Below are 24,214 nucleotides of genomic sequence, written 5' to 3'. Positions count from 1 at the left end.
TATTTTATTGTGAACATTTATACAGTCCAATCAGGAAATGATTTACATTGATTGTGCCTATAAACCCATGTGGAGAGCAGAGAAGACATTATAAGAGACTTGGTGTTGCCATATTTTACAGTTACATAACTTAATTTTAAAAAACAAAACAGAAATGATATCTGTCTTAATTTAGGCATTTTCCACTATTCAGTTTTGATAACATCCTTATTTATGATTTAATAGGCTTAACAGGTGCACAAGGTTAATTCTGACATAATTTTTAGATTCAAATTTTAGATACTGCTAAACTGCTGCCAAAAAAAGAAATGAGACATATTGACATTGCCACCACCATCATGGCCCTTGTTATAATGTGTGTTTGTTAAATAACAGCAGTACTTTGAGGGAGCAGCAATACAGCTTTAAATCCTCCCAACACACACAGTGCTGTTTATTCAATTTAAGTTTTCCCTTCAGGCAATGGAGTGGTAGGTTACACACTGCTCATCAAACAAAAGTTATTGTGTTGGACACACATACACAGGCTGATTGATTATCATTACATTACATCATTACCTTTCAGTAGTCTCAAATTACTCTGCAACAGGTCACATGCTATTGGGTCGTACACAACTGAGCAACGTGTATCTTACTTTTATGTTCAATCTTACAAAGTCTTCATTAAATTGAGACCAATCTTGATCCAAAATCCCTTTCTAAACTTCATTAGTTGCGACACTGTGTGTGGTTTCTCCTCAGTAATGTAATAGCACACGCCGTCCACAGGGAGGCATTGTCGAACTAATTGTGTACTAAAAGTGAAACCAGAACAGCGTCCGCCTCACTTGCGTATGAGTGGACCCATAAATAAAACATGTTAAGCCCCATAGATCAGAACAACACAATGACAGATGGGAAGCATGTGTGTTACAAGCTCCTCTTTTATCTTCCAACTGTTTATCCTTTTATCTTTGCCTTCTCTGCAGGATGGGACGGATGGGACTTAGGGAATCATTGCAGCATGACTCAAACAAACTATTTAACTGTGATGTGCTGTTGTTCTGCTTTAGAGACACTAGTCTCAGAAAGGCAAAACAAATTGCAAACAATAACAGCAGTCATTAAACTTATTCTGACACGTGTTGTACTGTATTGTCTCTTATATTTCAGACTAAAACTTGACTAAAAACACTAAACAAATTGTAGTACTTTGTACAAGCTCTTACCTATAGCCAGTTGTATATCGGCTTATTTGATGAAATTGCACTTTCTTGTTTCTTGTTCTTCTGGGTTTGTATCCTTATGGTTGAAATGCATTTATTGTAAGTCGCTTTGGATAAAAGCGTCAGTTAAATAACATGTAATGGAAAATTTTCATTTTGTTCATTGCTGCTACTCTGTTGAGTACTTTTTGACGGCATGGTTTATCCAACAACCCCAAATCCATATTCTGCAGTGTATTATCAAATCAAATATCTAAATCTCCAGATAAATCTATAGGTTATTCTTATCATTCAGACCATCCGTTGGTTGAATGTAAGAGAGGTTATTTGCTTCACGCTGAAAATTGCATGCACATATTAGCAAAACAGAACGATTCCCGAATAAACTATTTGGAAAGTAGGAGTCAAATCCAGTTTAAGATGAAGCTCATATAACTTTGTGCATCTGAATGTGTAGCTTTACTTTATAATTTTATCCAAAATATTAACCACAACAATTCCTTGTCTCTAAAATGTGTGTTTTTTCCAAGTTATCTTGGATAAATAAGGGATTTGGGGTTAGACCTAATCATCTTCTTGTACCTTAACATTGCTATTTGTAGATGTCATCCATTGCAAAAGAAGAAAAACACTAGAATAAAGTTTTTTATCAAATCAATCCTGAATTTTTTTCCCCCATGATTTAAAAACTATGTGATTTCCTTTATTGCATTGGTCTCACCACACCTATCTCTCTCACCTATGCAAATAAAATATATACATATTTATTTTAATCTTACAGCCTTAGTTAATGCATCATGTGTGTTGTAGTAGTATGCTGTATATCTAAAGGGCTGGAGTTGAAATTGAAGACCATCCCATCTAGCGTAAACAATTTCCTTTTTTAGTAAAAGCACTCCAAAATTGGATCGTGTAACCAAATATCGAAAAGCGCACATGATGACACCTGACAGTAGCTGTCAACAAAGCCGTCCTGAGTGTGTGCTTTTATTAAAGACTGAATCTTACAGCATCTGCTTGTGTGCATCTCAAGCAACTAATGTGTGTGTGATTTTTCCCACCCTGCATTTGTGAATGAAAGCTACACTCTCCTGACTTTAGTGAAAGTGGAGTTCTGGTGGGGGGGAGAGGTTGTCACAGCAGGGGCCTGACGGACCCTACGGTGCGACCGCAAACATGGAAGTGCATGCTGGTCCCGGCCCGGCCACATGGCCACTGCAGAGGTGGTAACTTGAGAGGGGACACACGGTTGTGATGGCAGCCACTGTTTGTGTTACACGACAAACATTGGCCATCGAACAAGTGGAAAGAATAGTCCTGTAGTATGTAGTACCAAGGGAAATCTATCTGAGTGGACAGAAAGACGAGGAGGGTGTTGAGGCTATTAGAGTTGGCCCAACCTGCAGCTGTAGGAAACACAGCTGGCATGTAGACGACATAACACAGGACCAAGGTGTTTTTTGCAGGCATGGATTCAGCTGTTGAGTAAGACAGTGTGTGATTGTAGGCAATAACATGCGCTTGGAAGGAGATTAAGCAAGGTGGGTAAGATTGTTGTCTGGAGATAAAATATATTGCATATAAAAACATTAAAGATGCTCGACATATTCAACTCAAAAGAATGAGGTGGTTATTTGGGGACTTAAATTAACTTCCTCCTGCAGAGTTAGACCGGGAAGAAATAACAGTGAGATTAGACAATAAAGTGTGATGCTTAACTGTATCCAGTAATCCCGGTAACATGGAGGGATCACAGTCACAGCCTTTTGGCCTATTCCAAACGTTCCAGCATACCTGTTGATTAAAATTAAAGATCCTACACTCTGTGGGGAATTCCTGACTTAGGTTGGCCCGAGTGGGTGAGAAAGAGGGAGACATGGAAAGAGGAGGAGGGGGGTGTATATGGATATGCAGAAAGTGAGTGACAGCCAAGGGAAAGAGGAGGAAGAATAGCCGTGGGTTAGCAGAGAGGGAGAGGATCGAAATGCCTTGTAGTTCACGCTTGTTTGCATAACAGGAGAGTAGCCGAGATAGAGGGAGCTGGCACAAGGGAAGGAAAAGCGAGGGAGGGGGTCCAGTTGGTGCGTCTCACGGGGAGGAAGCACACAGTCAATAACCAGGTCTCCTGCAAACATCCATGCGCCTACCTCTATAAAGCTGCCGTGCTCCTGAAAGGACCCACAAAGCAAAGGGGAAAATATCAGCTTCAATTCAAGTTGAGCTTCGGCACAGAGCTGCTGTGAGAGTTTGTCAGGAGTTCATGTCTTCAGATGACGAAAAGAGTCCAGAAAAAGTAAACCGATATCAACCAAGTGAACCGAAAATGGCTGTAAGTATTGCACTTTATTCCTATGAGTGTAAATCCAGCCACAAAATGTTCTGTTTCACCTAAATGACATGTTAGTGAAATAGTGCTACAAAAAAAAGAAAATCCTATCACATCAAAGTGTGTTTGTGTTTGGGCTACATGATGAGACGCAGGAGCTTTATTGCAAATCCACCGTGGTGCTGAGACGGTTTGATAGACAATGTTGTTAAGAGGATTTTCAGGCTGGTGATCATGAGCCCTCGTATTGGACTTCAAATTTGTTAATGGCTTTAGCTCATGCAGAGATCTCAGATCACTTTGTCACTTTATACTAAGGGCCATTAACTGATAGGGTTTGATTAATAATCACCTCAGCTCACAGCCACACAATCGGGGCGCGCGTGGTGCAGCAAAATGTTTTAGACGCTTCTGTGAGGGTTAATGTATCAGAGCCTCCGACTGTAGCACACTATGTTCATTTTATTTGTGGCATGAGTGGAATGAAGCGCTGATGAAGAATCAAATAACACGATAACTCTGACAAGTGTTAACAACTCTGTGAACGAAACCCAATTAAGATTTGAATTCAGGAATTTAACACTGCGTTTTGAGATGAACGGAAATGAAGATATATTGTATCACTTCAGTTTAACTTCTGCACAATTTTATGCCTATAACACATTTTTTTATTTTTATACATATTTAAAGAAGCATTTTTGGAGGACGTCTGAGATCTAAGATCTCCGCTGCCAACGTTTTTGTTGTCTATGCAACCTAAAAAGAACTCAAAACAGAGTTAAAAATATTTTTCTATTTCTTTCGTGTTACCAGTTATATCAAAGCACATTGAAGTTGATTACTTTTAGCATCAGAGAAGCAATGTTTGCACAGTTTTCTCTCAATGTCTTATTGTTGCACAGATAGAGCTACAGTCCAACAATTCATACATCATTGATCCTGAAGCGGCCCTTCATTGGCTCTGTTTAAAATAAAGATGTATTTTAACATCTGCGCCAAGCAGGACTTTCAGACCTGCGGTCTTATTTTTGGCTGTACATCAGATCCATTTGTTTGTAGAGCAGTAAATCACAACTGAGATCCAGTTTTGAAGCTGCTGTCATCAATTAACTCAAAATAAATATGAGTCATAGTGCGCCATTTAATCTCTTATCACCATCAGAGATTTATTGAGGATTAAAAAACTCGTTGATATTACTGCAATAACAACCTGTGACATTTGTTTTCAGAGACAGAAAATAAGGGGGATTTTAATCAATATGAATATAGTTTGACCGCCAAGCTCAGTTACGTAATAAGTGGAAGGTCAAGAATAAAAAGGTGTTATTGTTGTATCGTTGTGTCGAGCGGCGTGGGCGTGTGTTGGGGGATCTACTTTAAAGAAAGTCATCACCAACGTGAATGATGGTGGAAACTGATTGACAGCACCAAATGTTCTGATCGCCCCGATAAGCCCTCAGTTTGATGACGCCTGAGGTTCATCCCGCCTATTGGACAATGCAGATCATGCCAGATTTGCAGAAAGTGAAAACATAACAATATAAAAGCTCCACTAATCCCTGCTGGGAGGCCGTGTGGATGGATATTTAACTCCTACAGTATTAAGAGTACGTAAGCACGTTTGAGATTTACAGTTGGCTTCAGGTGACCGATTCAGACTCATTTCTGTCCAGCAGTGGATGTTCTTTCTCATTAGCGTCCCTAAACCAACCATCAGTATCAGTATCGTTAACATGGACTTGTGTGTGTGTGTGTGTGTGTGTGTTCAGGCTGCAGCAGCTCTAGAACTGGACGAGCGCTGCTTTCTGTCGGCGCAGTCGATGCCCAATCTGAAGGTATCCGATCACTTCCAGGTGGTGAAGCTCCTGGGAGAGGGATCCTACGGAAAGGTCATGTTAGCCGTACACAGAAAGAGAGGTTGGTGCAAAATTCAAGTTCAAAGGTCAAGCCCATCTCATTTCAGTCGGCCTGCAAGATAGTTTGAAGTGGTCATTGCCAACCCTGAAATGTTAAATCTCCAATGCGGCACGTTACCCTCAAGTTTCTTTAGACTACAAATGCCATGTGGGGTAACGTGAGGAGTGATCTGTCTTTTGATAGCGTTTACTTTTGCACTTTGGGACGTTCTCTGAGATGGAGTTGCTGCACCTGTGGCTTAGCTCTGTAACATAGTCGCCCCAAAGGGGAAGATATATTTGTTCACAGTGTCAATGATGGAAAACATTCACATACCATCACTGGTGACAGCTTCTTAACCAAAGTCGCTTATAAGTTTTGATTAATGTTTGACGTACGCTGTTTTTATTCGCTTCGTCTCCTTCAGGAACCCCGATGGCTCTGAAGTTCTTCCCTCGTCAGTCCACCTCGCTCACCTCTTTCCTGCGTGAATACAATCTCTCACTTTCCTACTGCACCCATCCGTCTCTGACAAGGGCCATTGGCATCTTCTTTTCCACGCCGTCCTACTACGTCTTTGCCCAGCAAGCTGGTCTATACGGCGACCTCTACAGCGTAATTGTGTCAGAGGTCAGTTAAGTGGGTTTTTGGCATCAGGCGTGCTGTTAATTCCCTGCGTGTCGTGGGCCAGCCTAACATCCTTTTTTCCGACTAAATGATCCCACGACGCAACTCACCCAGACTCTTTCTGTCTCCTTCAGGTGGGGGTGGACGAAGAGTGTGTCCAGAGGCTGATGTCCCAGCTGAGCGGTGCCGTCACACATCTCCACACCCTGGGCTTTGTCCACCGCGACATCAAGCCGGAGAACATCTTCCTGTGCGACAGTTCCTGTCGTTGGGTCAAACTGGGGGACTTTGGCCTCTCCCGGGCCATCGGCGCCACTGTTCGTGGCGTCTGGTACGAGTCTCCCTTTTGCACCCCCGAGGTGGAACCCGTCAAGGTTGCTCAGAAGGAGAAGGACTGGGATGGGAGCGAGGAGGAGCCGGAGGACACTTGGATAACGGTGGAGCCGTGTATTGACAGCTGGGCCCTCGGCGTGCTCGTCTATTGCCTCCTAACCGGCTGCTTCCCCTGGGAGGAGAGCACCCACGACGACCGCGGCTATCGGAGATTCAAGGAGTGGTTCGACCGAGAAGCTGTAAAGGAGGAGAAGGTGAAAGATGGGGAGTGGAGGGGTCAGGAGGAAATAGACAGCTACGCCGTCATGAAGGAGAACCAAAGGGAAAACCCTCCTCCTTCACAGTTTGAGGGCCTCAGCCCGCTGGTGATGACTCTTTTGAAGGAGCTGCTCCATCCTGAGCCCAAACACAGAGGGAGCCCCGAGGAGATCCTGAGCTACCTGGGAGGGCCGTGGCTGATTGAAACCGAGATCGAGGAGAAGAGGAAGGCCGACGAGGCAGAGAAGGAGGCCAGAAAAATAAGAGAGGGAGGGGTAGAAGAAGAGCTGGTGAGGGAAGGAAGAGGGGAGAGATAAGATGTGGATCTGTTTTTTTATGGGTAAATATTTAGATCCAATAAAAAGATATATTCTACAAGGTGGAATATTTTCATATCTTTTGGTTAGGAGCGGGCAAGTTAACATGTTAACGACAATTATTTTATACAGTATTAATGCAGATTTTTAAATTCATTATTAGTATTCTGAAAGTCTGTTGCTCATGTTGATGTTGATCAGTTTCACGCGTCTCTACAAATGAGAGCATTTGGGGGCGGAACTAAGACGGATGCTGCGCTCACCTGAACCCAAACAGAAAAGATGGAGACGGGTACCGAACTCTTTGATGAACAGTTTCCTTTTAAAGCTCTCCCAGACGGCGGGTCGACAGAACTGAAAGTTATCTTTAGCCTGCATCACCAAAGGTGTGTTTCTTTTTCCTTTTTCTGGACTGAGATTCTCCATATGAAATCCAGTACGTGGACTTCCCAGACTAAAAAGTCTCCTGCACAGAGAATCCCAGCTGTTACTTAGTGCTGGACCACCTAACAGGGACACTTGCTGCTCCCTGAGCAAAGAAACATGCTGCTGCTGCTACCTGTTCAGGTTCATGAATGTTAACTTGCCTGTCATAATGTTATGATTGGGGCTCTGGACTCGGAGGGTAACTTGTTTTTCTATAACAAACTAGATAAAACGTTAATGTCCTGGCAGTGGCAAATAGCTAGGGTTTTATATTTGATTTGATTACAGTGAAGTTGAGATGAGAAATATTAGAACTGCTACTGTAAAAAGGGAATGCTGCTGTAAAAAAGCACCTTATTTGTTTAGTGTTTAGTTTTTTGCACTTTTGTTAATATATAGCAGTACTTAAAAAATACAACTGCGCAATATTTTTGAATTCATTGTTGAATCTTGCAAATAACAATGCGATTTACAACATTAATTACAGAAAATTATGTAATTATTTGGGATTCAAAATTGTAACTGTCCAGCACTACTTTTTGTATCAATATCCTTATCAAAATTACCACTTTCGTTGTAATTGTCTATTGTGCCGTGTATATGAATATGCGAGTCAATGGAAAATGCAAGGAATGGTTGAAACTAAAACAGTGCCTTTAATTATCTGTATTGCCATTGTTACAAAATAAACTATTTGTATTTCATTTCTCATGAGAATCAGTTCATGAGTTACACTGGGTGTTGTATCAAGTACATTAAATGGATTGCGTAATAATTGCAGATACGTTGCATATTACACAATTAAGATATTTAGCATTTTAGAATACTTCATGGTTCATACACAATTGCATAAAATTGTATATAATTAGTGCAAGATAACAAGATAACTGTTGTTATAAGATTGATATTAGGCTTTTTTCCCTGTCAGGTTCTGATGCAAATAAACTTAGCAAACCTCATAAATAACTATGTAATAATGTAATGATAATAATAATTTAGTAATACAACAATCTGAATTATAGACCAGGCAACACTATTTAAAATCATATTGTAAATAATTTAAACACACCATTGAAGCCTTAAAGAGACTCTAGAAAGTGTACATATGGAAAGAAGCGTCATGTTCGATGTGGTGAAGCAACAGGTGCTGCAGACGAAGCACATCTAAAATTGGACTGAACAATACAAGCCGATAGTGATACTGGCGTGATCTTCTTCCAAGTTTGTGTGACGCATAACCAGGACATAGTACTACCTACAAAATAAAGACCAGACATCAGAATTAACGAGTCAGAAAAACAGGCTTATTTCCATGTAGGTTTTTACATGCAAGGAATTTTTCTGGCAGTTTAGCCACAATTCAGAAAAATCAAAACATCAATAGAAAGTACTGCAAACATTAAAGAAGAAATGCACAAGCAAAAATTTACCTTTATTATAGAGCATCACTGTGCTGTACTTGGATACATGATTGATTTTCTTGTTATATAGACTTACAGCCACTTTTGCACACTTCTGCCACGACAATTATGCTTTGGGGTCAGTAACTAGCTAACACTGGAGATGCAAAGAAAATACAACTAGTTTCCAATAGAGGTAGGTGTATTTACTACCACTGCAATAATAAAATGCAGCATATAAAATGAACTTGCATTTCAAATTAGAGTACACAATGTCTCAGTTTGAAGTTGGAGTGAATCCCTGTTGGAAGCAAGCTGCTAATGTGCAATGTGGTTGTGTGTGTATGTCAGTAGGGCCTGTGCCAAGGGCCACTCCAGATGGATTTAAAAATAGATCTCAGGCCCATCTATTTACACACCATGCACATCATCACCTCCCTCTGACTATCTGCACTTCACAGACCTACGAATGCAAACGTCAGGCCGCCATTGGCGCCCGCAGGCCCGTAACGGCACAATCACAATCTGATGGAACACCGCGACCCGTCCTGCCTCGTCTCTTCCCTCTTTCCTTCCCTGGGCCTCTTGCTCCTCACGTATTTCTCCACTAAGGCCTTCCCCTGACGTCCACGCTTCTTCACATCTACTTGGTCCAGCTGCGACAGATGTCTAGCTGTCGTTCGCTCCCTTCTCTCCTGCAGCAACAACCGAGTATGTGGAGTGGGCTTACATTAACGCTAACTGCTTTGGCAACCGCTCTCTGCGACGCGCTGTTTACCAGGAAACAGAGGACACATGACCACAAGCCTGACAAATGGAAACACATGGTGCCGACCACAGAGACAATAGGGTGCCGACAAGACGATGCTGGTCGAGGTGTAAATCTGCTCGAGGTCCACGAGGACGGATTGCAGGGATGATGAGAACAGGAGAAACAAGGACAGCTATACGGGGAAGTCCCCACTAGAACCCACCCGCCATGTCAGAGAGATGCAGTCTGTTTTACCTTCAGGGATGTTTGTAAAAGCAGACTATTTGACATTTGGGAAGAGGAAAAACAAACTCACAAATGTGGCAACCCGAGGGGGTTAGATTTAGATTTGCAATGTCAGCAAAATTCAGATTTCACACTACCAGTATCGGATGAAGTTCACTTTGGCACAAAGTTTGCACTCCGTGAAGGCATGGTGTCACATTCCCTGCCTATATATTATCTTCAAAATTAATATTCTATATTTGATATAAAGGTGAGCTTTTTTGCTTACCTCTTTAAAGGAGACTTTTGAGCTATTTAACATATGTGTTTCTTTCTTAAGCAACACAGTTTAAAACAGGAGGCATGAACGAAGGATCCAGCAGCTGGAAAAGGCTGTTAGTTGAAACAGATATTCAGACAGATAGCTGATAAAAGATGTCACATGTCCTCAGAGCGGTAGCTGCTAAAACAGACACCGATATGAGAGCCAGATTAATGGGGAGTGTGCAGCAAATAAAGAGTTCATATGGCTGCATGTGTGAAATGTATCCCCGCGGTGATGCAGGACGCTTGGGTCATCAGAGCCTGGTTCACCTCCTACACCTCCAGCTTTCTCCGTCACCCGACTGCTTGTTGAGGTGCAACGGCCTTAATTGCTTAAACAGGATCGAAAGGGACGATACGGACTCAGCCTCACATCGTCACCTCCGCAGAGCGAGAAGCACTGATGGAGCAACACCGGATGCAGTTGGTAGCAGGTTATGGGTTGGCATTTACAGAGAATCCTCAGGTATTAACGGGAGAGTGCACTTGCTGCAGTTTGTGTGTGTGTGTGTGTGTGTGTGTGTGTGTGTGTGTGTGTGTGTGTGTGTGTTCGTTGTCAATCATAGGAATCGGAGCAGTACAGCTACCGGCTGGACAGTAAGAGAGAAGAAGGGTGAGGGAGGAGTGTTGGGGTGAAAAGAAGGTCGGTGGTGGAGTATTGCAGAGCTGGCATGCCTCCTGAAATGCCGTCCGACTAATAAACAAGTCTAAAGATTATCATGTGTTTACTATCTGGCATGTTTTCCTTAACTATTCACTTCAGATCCCCCTACAACCCGAGCAGCGTGAAGGGAAGAGGGACAGTTTGATGTGTTCAACGGACTGATCCTCCCTCTTGGCACCCCTCCTCCTCTCTTATGCTTACATCTGTCAAGCTGTCATCGGCCTCGCCCAGTCGACCTTGTTAGGGCCACCCCCAAAGGAACTCACCCCGCTGAGCGTAGGGGACGACGAGAGTCCCCCCCCCCCGAACCGACATGGAGTACCGTAGGGTGAGAGCCAGTGAGAGTTGTGACTTCCACGGAATGTGTAGCAATATTTATATTAGTCGTCAATGAAAAGCCTCTCTTCAACACAAAGAGCCTCTGAGACACATGGAAAATAAACCTTGATCTTCACTTTCATCTTCTCCTCAAATAAATAAAACCAAACAAACCGGTTGCCATGGAGAATCCGAGTCATATATGGAGGCGATGTATTTAAAACATGGGACTGCTGCTGATTGGGTCAAGGTGTCTGGTCCTTTAGGCCGTCACTCACTCAATGGCATTAGCTATTCAAGCAATTCAGTCTAAGTTCTTGCCTGATCCCTGCATACGACTGTATGTCCAGTCCAAACACCATATTCTACCGTATGTGCACTGCTCGGCCTGCTGGTTTAACTAAGTAATGCAAAAACACAACTGGAGATGCTACGGGTGCATTTGTATCTTTCAATTGCTCCATTGTTTCATTTTCTCCAAACAAATCCAAGAAGGTTGCAGGAGAAACGCAAGTAAAACATTTGAGGCAAATCTCTGACTGTGTAACAGGAGCGTGAGACAGTGTTAAATTGTTGTGTACTGTGAGTATGGATATCTGTTTAAAAAAATCGCATCTGCTAAAGAACAGCAATATAAAGGAGTGTGTGTGAACCAAAAAGGAAATACTCATTAGATCGTAGCTGCATGCTATATTTTGTTTTTACCAGATTGGTCCAGGACAAAAAAGTAAAAAAACAAAAAAATGGTGACGGTGGGATGACGAGGAGGAGGAGGAGGAGGAGGAGGAGGAGGAAGGAGTAGAGGGAAAGAAGGGACAGAAGAAAAGACAAAAGATTCATTAAACTAAAGCGCTCTTGGACGACAACATTAATTGTGAGTATAAGTTATTTATCCTTCTTTCTACCTGTTTTCAATTCATACTGTAGGAAATAGACATCATCACATGCAGGATGTCTCACATCCAAAGATACCAACGAAAGGATATTTCCTATTTATAACAGGTAAAAATTAAGATTGCATTTATATTACATAACATGTCATTTAGCTGACGCTTTTATCCAAAGCGACTTACAATAAGTGCATTTCCACCATAGAGATACAAACTCAGAAGAACAAGTAACAAGAAAGTACAAGTTTCATCAAATAAGCAGTTTCAAAACATGTTAGATGTAGATCCAAACTGTATTGTCACACGATTCGCGTTTGCATGCAGGGTTCAGTAAGTTTAAGCAGTGAACACTGTGACATTCTCACAAACGAATCCACAGAGGGATGCACTGAGTCAAACAAGACCATCCAGAGTTTTCGATTGAGTAATTGCAAATGTGTGACTCTAGAATGATATATTATTATGAGCAGGGAAAGGCACAACTTGTGTAAAAATGGGGAAGGCTTTGTGACGATCGAGCACCAGTACGCTCTATGAAAAGGAAGCTGCAAAGAAATGTGCAAATGCATCAGAGGAGGGGCAGGGGCTTAAATAGGGCACAAAAAAAACACATTCTTTTGAGAGAACTCACCTCTTGGACTCCAAAATCACACTGACACATCACTGGAGGAATGATGCAGGGCGGGAGAGGGAAGGAGGAAGACCAAGTGAAGGAGTAAAGGCAGGGAGAAAAACACAGTGAGAAAGTGTTTAAAACTCTGTCTTATTGGAGCTCCACTGCTCATTAATCCAGCCTTTTACAAGCAGTCCAACAGTCTGCAGAAACAAACTCTTGGACAGATTATTCAAAGATTTCATCAGACACTCCTCCAAAACGATGGCAACTTGTCCAAAAACACAGTTCTACTCTAAAACCTTAGGGCAAAGGTTACTTTATATGCAATGATATTAAAGGAAACACAAACAGCAACACAATCTGGAGGGAGGATTTTGAGCAGTTCCACTTTGTGAAATCATCGCGGCTCTTTTCCTCTTCGGTTTCCTCCAGCCTCGTAAAGCTTGAACTCCTACAAGTGGAAGGAATGGGCGGCTTTCCAGTGGTCCTGCTCCTCTGCAGTCTCCACGGTAACGTTGCCAAACAGGACACGCAATTCATCTTGTTTCGTGTGTTTGTTTTTATGCTGAGAAACACTCCCCTCGTGTGGTTTCTGGTCCACAGCGCTCACAGCTGTAGCCCAGGACCAGCCGACCGGTAAAGCTCTTCTCCTCATGAGTCCCGCTTTTGGATCGGAACGGGTTTAGTTGCACGACATCCGTCGCTCTGTGAGTCATTGCAATGCGTCGCCGGTATTTTCCTGATCTGATCTTGTTTTGTCTCCTTGTTTTCTTTAGTCAGCCCTGCTGCTCCTGGAGGCCCCTTACCAGCCAGTGAGTGACAGCAGATTGGAGATGAGCTCTGAATTGCCACGTGAACTTGAGCCCATTCTGAATATGCCTTGTCCTTCCTGTCTGTGCAGGCTGCAGGGAGGAGATGTACCCTTGCACCAGGATGTACTCGGTTCACCGGCCCATCAAGAGATGTATCGGTGCTCTTTGCCTCTACAGGTGGTTTGCAACCTTTCTACAAAACGCCAGCTCTAATTTAGCAGTTTAGCTTAGCTGCAGAATTACGCAGCAGTGAATGTGTTGTGTTCTTGCATCCATGAGTGTTTCCTAAACACACATGAAGTAGTGTGGACAACAGAAGTGGAAAAAGAACTCAGACCATTTACTAAAGTAAAAGTAGTAACATAACGATGTTAAAATAAACCAAGGGAAGAAAGTTATGTAGTACTGATGAAGTGTTCTCAGAACCTTTATGTCCAAGCTTATAAGCATTATCACCAAAACAAGACTGGTAAAAGTACTCTTTGCTATTTTTGATGATATTGCTGTTATCATTAGATGGGGTTGATCTCAATTACTACAGCTCTCTTACTACAATATCATCTCGTGTTTGTGATGCAGCCTTTCTCGTGTTTACGTGATCAACAACGAGATCTGTGTGAGGACGGTGTGCCAGCAGGACGAGTATCTCAAAGGTAAAACACTGCGAGTTAAAAAGAGGCGTGTGGATACGTGATCATGGCTTTACAGAAAGGACTTCTGATTTTCACATTACAGCCGAACTGTGCAGAGAGCTGTCTGGGTGGCCCAGGCGCATTGAGAGGTCTTCTAATAGGAAACGATGTCTCAATCGCCGGGGCAACCCCAAAACCTGGGCAGACGAGGCCTGAGGGGGCGCCCGGATGGCGATGTGACCACCTGTGAGGACGCAGCCTCTCTCAAGACACACAAACCAGGGACGTCGTCATAAAAACAGCCCATAACACACTAAATCCACCACTCAACAGCCGGGGGGGCTTATTTTCTTTCACACGTAGCCACATGTGTGTTGAGTCATATCTGAGTACTCATTTCATTTGTGTGTTTTTGGAAACGCGTCACGTCCTCCATGGTTGGAAGCCCATTTAAGGTACTGTAGTAACCATTAGCAGCACTGAGTCATGTGTGTACTCATTGACAAACCACGTGAGATCTAATGTATACAAAAACACACATAACTACATTTGATTATGGGTTATTTCTTTATTGTTTTGCTCTGTTTATTCAGGAGAAAAACAAATTAAAGTTATGGTCACTGAGTGAAAGAAAGTTTTTCTTTGCATATACATTTACATACACATGTACAGTTTGAATAACAAGTCACATTTGGGAGAGATGCATTTAATTCAAACAGTGAACAAACACTAACAAACATTGTTTAGAGCTTTAAACTCACACAATCTATGTGTGCTCCAATCAATATCCATCGTCATCGTCATCAACATAACATGGGATATCACTGCAACTTAATCCATCTCGCCACATGGCGTCACACAGGCTAGCTTGGTCCCAGGTTGCGTTCGTCTGCATCAAAATACCAGCAATGACATTCACAGACTCTTTTTTGTACAGTAAAACATGCTGTGTTTGAGGTCTCCGACCTGACCACCTTCTAATCAAGGATTAAGGAGATGAAGCTCTCCCCAGACGGGACGGTGCAGAAACACAGACCTATTCAGTGAGGAGGAGAGAGGTCGTGACCTTCATGACTCACCAGTCGCAGCTGTAACAGCTGGGCTGAGTACAGATGAAATAACAAGGACTAAATCTTCCGTTTCCCCTCGAGGCAAAGCGATCGATGCCGCTTTGTTTCGCACACATCCATTGCATCAAACATTCCTACTTTCGGGTATTTATGTAATGCTTTAAAGTGAAAACAATGCACACACTGCCAAGCACCTGTCCCCAGTGAAAAATACTTTTGACAGCTGCAGCTCAATTTAATATCTGCCCTCAAAATGATGCTGTAGAGCCACTAGGGAGCGCTAGAGAGCACAACTAATCTGTAAATCAGCTTCTTTCAAGTAAAATCCTCGTGCCTGCACTGCTGTTCCAAGGTTTGAGATCAGCTGTCGAAAAAAAGCCTGTTTGTTACAGTTAAATTCATGCTTATAGGTTTGAGAGTGCCCTCTGTACAAGTAGGTGTTATTTTGTATGAACATCTGCAGAATGAGAGAAGAAAAACGACAGTCGACTCCAAACTTTTGAACAGCACTGTGAGTCTATTTAAATAGTCCCGGCGTTAAATGTAGACTTTATGCATCACTAGCTACAAAGACAGAGTAGACAGTTAGTGCATATAGTCAGTCCCAATGCTCGGGGCTTGGAGATAGAATAAGCTACAGAACGCAGGGGACAACACCAATGATTGCAAACTACTGACAAAATATACATTAAAATAAATATTCTCTGTACAGTAAACTCATTCAGATTTAATTAGACGTTACCATCAGATGTTTCACATTATGTCTCCCTTGTCTGTATTTTTTATGTATACTGTACGATACAAATTGGCAAACAAAATATTGACAAGAAGAAAAAAAAAGGACAAAATCCAAATTCAAACTGGAAAATGGAAACAAAAAAAGATAGTATACAGATGGAGTGGGGTGGAGAGCATGTTGGCCTAAATTAAGACTGAGGTCTGGGTTTATCTCTGGCTCAGACCAAAAGCCATGAGGGTCTGAACTAAAATAGAACAAACTACTACAGGGGGTTACCCTGCTTGGCAGGGAGAGAAACAGGACCCCGTAATGGGGAAACAAAATGCCAAAAGTGCTGCATACCTTTACAGAGAGAGAGAAAGAGAGATAAGAAGGAGAAAAACATAAAGTACCCCTTCTCACTTGGGGGATACGGAGTCAAAGTCTCCCCACAGGTCGGAGCTGGCTGCGGTGGCGGGGTTTGACGCCTCCCAGTCAGCAGAGTTTGAGTTACTGGCGTCCAGATCTAGCAAAAAACCTGGTGGTTAGAGAATAAAACAGAAACATGATGCATCTCTCAAATAGCAACAGAGATATAGATGTCTGATTTGATGGTTTGTTAAAAAAAAAAAAGACACTTTCTATCTTGATGATAGAAAGTAATTCCACCCAGCATGAAGTCTGAAAATAAGATTTTGCTAAAAAGATGAGACAAATAGATATGCAGCACCATCCTAGTTCACCTGATGCTCTCCAAACGCACAGATAGTATGACTATTATATGCTGAGGTCATGATATTAGGACCTCTGAGACCTTGGCCATTATCAAACACAAAGAAGGAATCAAAGATGAAGATATGTCACTTGAGTAATTCTACGCCCTCAAAGTCATAAGTGGAGAAATAGCAAAACACTGTTGCCAGATCAGATTTAAGCTGAATCGCAATTTAATACTTTACTAACAATAGAAAAACTGCCCAAATCATAACAGTTCTAGAAACATTTAAAGAAATGTAAAACCCTTACAAGCAGATAGGAAAAAAAATATTATAAAACAAGCGGAATCTGAGCTTGTTTTGGTAGCATCTTCACAATACTTGTTCTGATTATTGTTTTGCTGAAATTATGGAGCACACTAAACTAAAGCAGGCTGAGCAGGAACAACAATTAGTCATCATCCACTTAAATTGTGGTTACTAAGAAATCCATCAGAATGTCACATTAATTTGTTTTTTGCAAACACATTTCTGCGGAATGAAACTGCCCAAATCTGGGTTTAAGTACGGTCCACATGTTTACATGTTGCATTGGTAATCATCATGTCCTAGGGACGCAGGCCGTATGATCTCACCGGCTTTCCACACTCCAGTGCTTTTATTAGTTACCTACCAGTGTCACTTCCTCCCGCAGATGGCTCTGTGTTATGATTAGTAGATCTGGACGAAGGAGGCGGGGCTAACTTGCCCCCAGGAGGAGGTGGAAGAAGCCCAAATCCACCTGAACTCTGCGGGCGAGACCTGTCCCTCTTTTTTGATTGCTGCGATGGGTACAAAAACCATGCTGAGTGTGTGCGTGGGATTAAAAACATTTCTGGTCAAGACAAAAGAGAAGGACGGTTCAACTGTCAAACTGTAAAAAAGATCCACTGAAATTCCAGCGATACAACAATCTAATAGAATGAGAATAAGGTTACCCCTATATTGAGAGTGATAGTCTGTCCTTCTTTGAAGCCCAGGTCCAGTTTAGGGGTGGTGTCTGGGGTCTGCGCCTGCTTCTTAAACTCATCTTCCTGTTTCACCCACCTGGAGAGGTGATTAAAAGATACTTTAGTCACCCACAGCAAACAAACCCAGGACTACGTTGTCTTATGATTTAGGACAAACTATCCAGCAGCTGCATACTTGAAGTGGTCCTGGAGAGCAACGTTGAAGTCAAAGGCATCGCCTCGGTCCCCGAACCCGATGCCTATGAACGCACTGCGGCCTGGGAGGGGAAACGACAAAGGGTTGAGATGAAGGATGTGCGCGATATAATGAACTAAATAAATAAATAAAACACACTAAACCTGAGAATTTATTCCAATGCTCTCTAAGCTACAATTACCCAGTTTCAACGGCGTTACCAAATATTTATATCTTAGCAACAAAGGGTTTACCCACCGTTGTCATCCTGGATGCGGAGCACAAAGTAACGGCTTGAGTCACTAACGGTTTCCACTGTGATGCCAGGGTACTCTTCCACTGGGGCTTGGGCAAACAGCTCCCCTGTAGGTTGGAACAGAAGAAATATGTGCATTATTGATTTGGCAAAATGGTCCAGTAGAGACAAAAGGGACAAAAAAAAGTAAAATATGAAGTTTAATCGGAGGACAAAAAGCCTGCCAATACCTGAAATGCACTTTCACAGACAGAAAGAGATTATCGGCCTGTTTGCTTGAAAAAAAAAAAAAACTGCATGCTTGGACGTGGGCTGGGTCCCCTTGGAATAGATGAGTAACAGAGAAGGGGATGTCGAACACATTGAAATGATTTTCAACAGTGACGCGGCCGGTAAACAATGACATGTTTCGTCTGCTTCCTCCTCACCAGAGATTTTGTCTTCCAATTTCACAAAGGCTGCTTTTCCCCGGGCCGTCACACGCATGCGTCCCGTCCAGTCGGGAGCATCCAGCTTCCAATCGGCAGCCCTGGCCCACAAACACACACAGGCAGTCAGGGAGATGCGGCGTGATGTAGGTGAAGAGGTGACAGCCAGACGGGAGTTAGATAATAAGCAAGACATTTGTGTTTTGGGTGCACCTGTCGTCCAACGCTTGGACACACTTCAGCTCAATTTGGGCTATTTTGTATGTAAACATAACTTGACCTGGGCCGCCCCTGGCTGATGCATTGCATCATCGCCCTTACTCACTGTACACATAGTCACCAATCACGTGTCCCAGAGGATTCAGGATCGTGCAACTGTTTGGTTGTGTGTCCACTCCAATGCAGCTGGAGCACCAGCCAATGAAATGTGGGATAAACAAGCCGACGTCAACCTTTTTCTTAAAAACACGGCAGCTCTCCTGCACCACGAGCTGTCTGATTGGACAGTCCGATCAACCACGTTAGAGCCCCTTGACATCATTTCAGCATCGCCCCACTGAAGTGCCCTTGAGCAAGACGCCTCCACGGCTCCACGGGGACACCGCTCTGCATACGACAGGGTGCCGTCCACGACGGTGAGATCCGTGAAATAAGGTGGCATTGCCAGGCTGGTAGTAGCTGTGGAGCCCCCCCCACCCCCATCTAAGCGGCCGTAAGCGTTGTGTTTATCCTCCGGGCCGTCTGACGGCAGCACGCACGCGAACACGCCGTCAGCCTCTAACGCGGCGCAGGTGTGTAAAGCACAACCGTTGCTCACGATATTACCACGATGACCTTGTAAGACACACAGCAAAAAACAACCCGCCGCCGCCTCCCGTAACCCCCCCGCTGTTGTTGCGAGATTAGAGGATGAGCTCGGTTGGTACTGTGGCTCGAGGCAACGGCTTCGAGCGGCTCGTGGATGCGGACTCCCCCGCATTCCCCTCCCCCTCTCGCGCTCACCTGATGGCCCGGTTGGATGCTCTCGGCGGGATTCGGTAAACGCTGACCTCGGGTTTGACACAGAGGACCGACTCGTACTCAGACTGACCCTCGGTCGCCATCTTGACTTTTACTCGCTCGGGCGGTGGTGACGGCGTAGTGGCGTGTCCGCGTGCGGCGTTAACGGCTGCGTGACCGTGTGTGTACATGCGCACGCGCCATCGACCCGCGCTTTTCGGTGAGGCCCATAAATAAAGGGGCGTTTCGTCCAACTGAGCCCGCGAGACTGTAAAACAACAACGCCATCCACCTGTCAGTCACATTGCGTAACCAAAAGGGTTGATGGTACAAGATGCTGAAGTGTACAACACCTCTGCTGCATCGATTTGAACCAGGCGGCAATATCGGGGTCTGGAAAGTGGGGCTTAGACTTGCATTCAGATAGAATTTATTACCTCGGAAATCCTTTTTAAATAGTTTAAGTCTTTCTCAGTACAGCATGATGGTCATAGATAATTATAGTCACCGAAAGCCAGGTACGCTTTGGGGATTCACTGGTTTCTACCATGTTGTTTTTGTCTGTCTTCAGTTCATAAAGGTTAATTGCATCTATTTTGATGTCTCATTCAGAGTTTGATTGTACTTAGCTTAGCTTACCCAAAGAAATAAGATGGTGATGACCAAAATTTCCAAACTCAAATATATATACATACATAAATACGTTTTTCCAGCAAAGGCACAAAACACAATAATTATCTTATTGTTTTATTTCATATCATCCATTATGCAACGGAATAAGCAAGCAGCAGCTGACACACGAAGCCTTGCCACAACTTTATCTATTTTGTCTCAGTTTGTATCATTCTCAGTTTTAGCACTTTTGGTGATGGACCAATGCCAACATGTTCTACTTTCTACTCAATAAAAGAGTCAATGCCAACATCAGAGGAGGTCAGAGGTACTTTTCACAGTCCGAGCAGCTTGAAGGCGTCCCTTAAATCTTCTGTTTCACAAGGCTAAAAGAAAGAAAACACAAGTCATTCAACCGTTGATTGAAAAAAGCAGGTGGTATGGAACACCTTCTACCTGCAGGATGCGGTTGAGTTTTCTGGAAAGGCGAACAGAGTTTTGGTGAAGCTCTTTCCAGGCCTTAAACTGGCTTTGTTTGCGATCTACAAAAGTCTGCCAGCAATAGAAGTAATCTGATGAGAGAAGGACAAGTTGCGTGTGATACAATGGTTGACATCCAGAGAGAAGCCATGATAAGTAAAACAATTCATTTCAGGTGGAATTTGGCTTAACTATTCAGTAGCTGGCTACTGGCTCTAGAATTACACATCCTCTCTCTTTGAATCTCCGCCACATGTAGAACAATTAGTGCCTCTACCTTTGTAACTCATGACTGTTACTTTCACGCCAGCTTTTTCCAGCATTCTCAGGCCGTCTCTTTGACGACTGTTCTCCAAGTCACAAAAGTAAAGGCGGGAGACGAAGATCCTGAGGCGGAGGTTGGGCGTCTGGCTGAGGAACTGGGACAAACTGATGGAGCAGTTTACGCAGGGAGACCATGAGCAGAACCAGGTGATGGAGTAACTCAGCCTCCTCCCTCCAGTGTCTTCACAACCCAACAAACCAGGGCACAGGGCTCCGAGGTAGCGCAGGAACAACAACTACGAAGACAGAGGAGAACAAGGAGGCAATCTTATTCCCTACTTTCACTTGTCACAGCAGGCCCCTTCTCACACGCGTCCCCATCTTGACCCGCATGACTTACCTCTACATGGCAGCCATTGCGATTGCGGAGGTGTCCGAAGTCGAAGGACAAGGAATCCGGCCCCACTCGCCTTTTCACAACAAAGCAGAGGTAAGTCTCGTGTCGGCCCCTTGCCCAGCGCATGTTCTTGTAATGATAGATGAACTTTTTTCGTGGCAAAAGCACACTGGGACAAAGGGAGAGAATGATGCTCATGATGTTAGGGCAGCGTATACCTGGAGGATATTCAAAGCCCTAATCCATTTACAAAAACTCAGATTTTCAATTCAACATTTCCTAATAATGGAATAATTCTTAAAAAGTGTGACAAATATTCTTTTAAAATATTATGCTAGGAAAGTCAGAGAAACTCATGAAATTACAATCAAAGTGTTTGTCAGGTGACTCATGAATTCAAGTTTGAATCCTACTCAGTTAGCCCAATCAACTCATGTGAAACCTGAGGTTAACCATAAGTCAGACGGCGTCAAAAGACGAATAACATTCACTGCTTTTTTTCTCCCTCTCGGTTTCGCAACTTTTAGCGAAACTAGGAAAATTGTTCATCATTCATTAATACTGAAACACTCAAAGGAAATATAGTACGGAAAAATAGTTTCCCTTTTTTTCAATTTCAAAGAAAGCATTTGCTTCATGAGACAGTATGTGTGTGCAATTTAAGGAGTCAAATAGAAAGACATACGGTGTATGAATAGAAGAAAAAAATCATTTTTTCTCACCTGTCTAGCTTTGTAATCATTTCGAACACTCTCAGGCACGCTCGGCGGAGCAATGGAGGTAAATTTGAAGATTGAAGTGTGTGTGTGTGTGTGTGTGTTATAGGAAGGGAACCGAGAACATTTACCTCCAAACATTAAACATCCTGCATACAGAGGCAGCGTCTGGTTGGACAGAGATATTTTTTTAGAGAAAGTTCAGGGGGCGTGACCCTAAAGAGATGAATTGAAATCGATAAAATTGTTTTGCTCTAAAAGGCTAAAAATAAAGAACTCAATTTCTCTATTTCATGACAACTTGTTTTTGACATGGCCATGAAGACATTTTATTGGGGAGGCGGATTAGACTACAGCGACTTTAGTAGGCACTCAGAGTGACCACACATGAGCGGAGGACTGCTTGACGTGATTCGTAACCTGAGCCAACTGACTGGAACTTTCCAAACACTTCAGACTCCACTAGTCTTTCAACTGTCATTTTCCCCAGATCATCAGGTAAGACCCTCTCACATTAATCCACAGTCCCGTCCTGCTATTCAGCCTTTCCACCTAGCTAGCCCCCCCCCCCCCTCCTCCTCCTTCTCCCCCCACTGCCTTTGGCTGAGCCATAGGCGTCTCCTGACCTCGAAGGCCCCGACACCTACTGCATCCTCTCATCTGGGATTTCCCAAACTGTGTCAGGCCGGGCGCTGAACTGCGATCGACCTCCCTCACCCTACGTGTGCGCTGGAACAGTTTTTGGATGGAGTCTTTGAACCGGCAGATGCTGTCGTCTGTTCTCGCCAAGTGAGGATGTGTATTCTTCTGCTCCCGTCTTTTCTCTGCTCTGTCTGTTTTAGCTCTGGCCCTGTCTGCTCGCTCGGTGGCTCTGCATGCAGGCATCCTGCTTTCCCATGACTCCCCTCACCCTCTCATGCACTCCGCGGTTTGGGGAATTCACCGTTTCCCAGGGTGGCTGTTTTTGGAGCTCCTCTGTGTGTGTGTGTGTGTGTGTGAGTGTGTGTGTCTGCGAGTGTGCCGTGTGTTAGCCATCTGTATGAGAATGTTATTAAGACAGTCTATATGTTCTGCAGCATCTGGAACTAATTTATCTAATTTATCCTATGTGGTGCCCCAACATTTAGATGTGTGTCTGCAAGCATCTGAGCAACCTCACATCATATTGCATTACTCTGACGGTGCATTACGCCTAATGTCTCTGCACATTTGATCTCGAGCGCATGTCTCTTTCTCAACTTCAAGAGGCCGATCAAATGCCAAATTATACGTAACCACTTCCCACCCGCCTCACTGGGTTTGACCACAGTTGACCAAGGTCATCGCACAGTCACACATGAACTCTCACGTGCACTACCACCTCACCGGTGTGTGTTTGTGTGTGTGTGGTGTAGTAATACAGTATAGCCAGACACTGCTGTGCATTTAACCCATAGTCAGGGGCAGAAACGGGGTGTAGGAAACGCCAAGTCATACTTTCCGAAACCCACCCGCCCACACCCTGCACACACGCACAAACACTTGCACACAGCCGTACCGTGCAGACGCACTTGACCACAGTCACAAACAGACTTTCTTTCCAGTGCGTGAACTCACATCTGTTTCCTGACAACAATAATAGCTGCAGATTAGGCGGGCACAGAGGCCCAGCTAACAGGTGTCTGGTCTTTGACAGTCATCAAGAAACAACCCGATGATGACCAAATAAGTGGCACAAGTAAAGTACAGCTTTTTACAAGGTGAAATGACCCGACCACACGCTTTCTCATGCATGTAACACTGTGTATGTTATTGGGTGTCTCAGCTTTTTCATCAAAGTTAATTAAAGAGCCGTGCATTTCCCAGTTCTTGCAGTGAACACACAGTCTGCACGTCAGGTGAGATAACCCTTCCTTTTCACACACATTAGAACTGTACAAACATCCTGTGGTGTTGATCTGTGGCACAGTGATGCTGTACGGACACCGGCTGAGGTTTGTAGGAAGTAGATGCAGGATGTGAGAGAGAGCTGGGCACCATATTAAGGTTAGCCTCAGACCGGGGCTGTGTGCGTTTCCCCACTTAGTCACATAAGCTGCCAGTCACCTGCAAACCACACACATTCTTGCAATAGATTACCTGTGCGTATCTGTTATGGAATGTGCGGTTTCAATCTGCAATACAAGTTCGTTTGGAAACACCTATATCCAAGTAGATTCAAATGTGTGCTATTTTGATCCATTTTAAAATGTGTTTAATTTGAAGCGTTACTTTCCCTATAATGAATCTATATTTCTAATGAATTGGTTCATTTAATGATGTTACCACATCCCAAAGTGAAGGCCTAAAATACCATAATGTAAATAGTTAAAAA

The 24,214-nt window shown here is 43.5% G+C and overlaps 4 protein-coding genes across 6 annotated transcripts; 2 read left to right on the top strand and 2 right to left on the bottom strand.

Annotated features, from left to right (window-relative positions):
• The first annotated feature begins 3,208 nt into the window (after window positions 1–3,208).
• sbk3 (SH3 domain binding kinase family, member 3) lies at window positions 3,209–8,076 on the top strand. Its single transcript, XM_037452746.2, has 4 exons — window positions 3,209–3,534; window positions 5,301–5,448; window positions 5,855–6,057; window positions 6,189–8,076. Exons 1-4 carry the CDS (start codon window positions 3,466–3,468, stop codon window positions 6,960–6,962), a joined length of 1,194 nt encoding a protein of 397 aa, XP_037308643.2. The 5' UTR covers window positions 3,209–3,465; the 3' UTR covers window positions 6,963–8,076.
• A 3,738-nt stretch (window positions 8,077–11,814) lies between these two features.
• Window positions 11,815–14,581, top strand: mfap5 (microfibril associated protein 5). The gene is made up of 7 exons (XM_037453479.2): window positions 11,815–11,944; window positions 13,009–13,085; window positions 13,180–13,212; window positions 13,353–13,388; window positions 13,478–13,565; window positions 13,968–14,041; window positions 14,124–14,581. Exons 2-7 carry the CDS (start codon window positions 13,043–13,045, stop codon window positions 14,234–14,236), a joined length of 387 nt encoding a protein of 128 aa, XP_037309376.1. The 5' UTR covers window positions 11,815–11,944; window positions 13,009–13,042; the 3' UTR covers window positions 14,237–14,581.
• A 29-nt stretch (window positions 14,582–14,610) lies between these two features.
• Window positions 14,611–19,583, bottom strand: necap1 (NECAP endocytosis associated 1). 3 transcript variants are annotated; one of them, XM_037453430.2, is made up of 7 exons: window positions 19,396–19,583; window positions 18,394–18,494; window positions 17,968–18,072; window positions 17,710–17,791; window positions 17,502–17,610; window positions 17,198–17,345; window positions 14,611–16,334 (listed from the first exon to the last, which is right to left on the bottom strand). In XM_037453430.2, the coding sequence occupies exons 1-7, from the start codon at window positions 19,581–19,583 to the stop codon at window positions 16,228–16,230; spliced, it is 840 nt and encodes a 279-aa protein (XP_037309327.2). In that variant the 3' UTR covers window positions 14,611–16,227. The 3 variants fall into 3 exon arrangements, with proteins under 3 accessions (XP_037309327.2, XP_037309326.2, XP_037309329.2); XM_037453429.2 differs by having other exon boundaries at window positions 14,615–16,346; XM_037453432.2 differs by lacking the exon at window positions 14,611–16,334 and having other exon boundaries at window positions 17,257–17,398.
• A 160-nt stretch (window positions 19,584–19,743) lies between these two features.
• Window positions 19,744–24,075, bottom strand: aicda (activation-induced cytidine deaminase). The gene is made up of 4 exons (XM_037453454.2): window positions 21,149–24,075; window positions 20,762–21,044; window positions 20,461–20,576; window positions 19,744–20,390 (listed from the first exon to the last, which is right to left on the bottom strand). The coding sequence occupies exons 1-4, from the start codon at window positions 21,341–21,343 to the stop codon at window positions 20,340–20,342; spliced, it is 645 nt and encodes a 214-aa protein (XP_037309351.2). The 5' UTR covers window positions 21,344–24,075; the 3' UTR covers window positions 19,744–20,339.
• Between the last annotated feature and the right edge of the window lie 139 nt (window positions 24,076–24,214).

The sequence above is a fragment of the Pungitius pungitius genome, chromosome 11 (assembly GCF_949316345.1).
Source record: "Pungitius pungitius chromosome 11, fPunPun2.1, whole genome shotgun sequence".
NCBI classification, from domain to species: Eukaryota; Metazoa; Chordata; class Actinopteri; order Perciformes; family Gasterosteidae; genus Pungitius; species Pungitius pungitius.
Note: the sequence above shows the minus strand (reverse complement) of the source record. Positions and strands in the feature narration are given on the sequence as shown.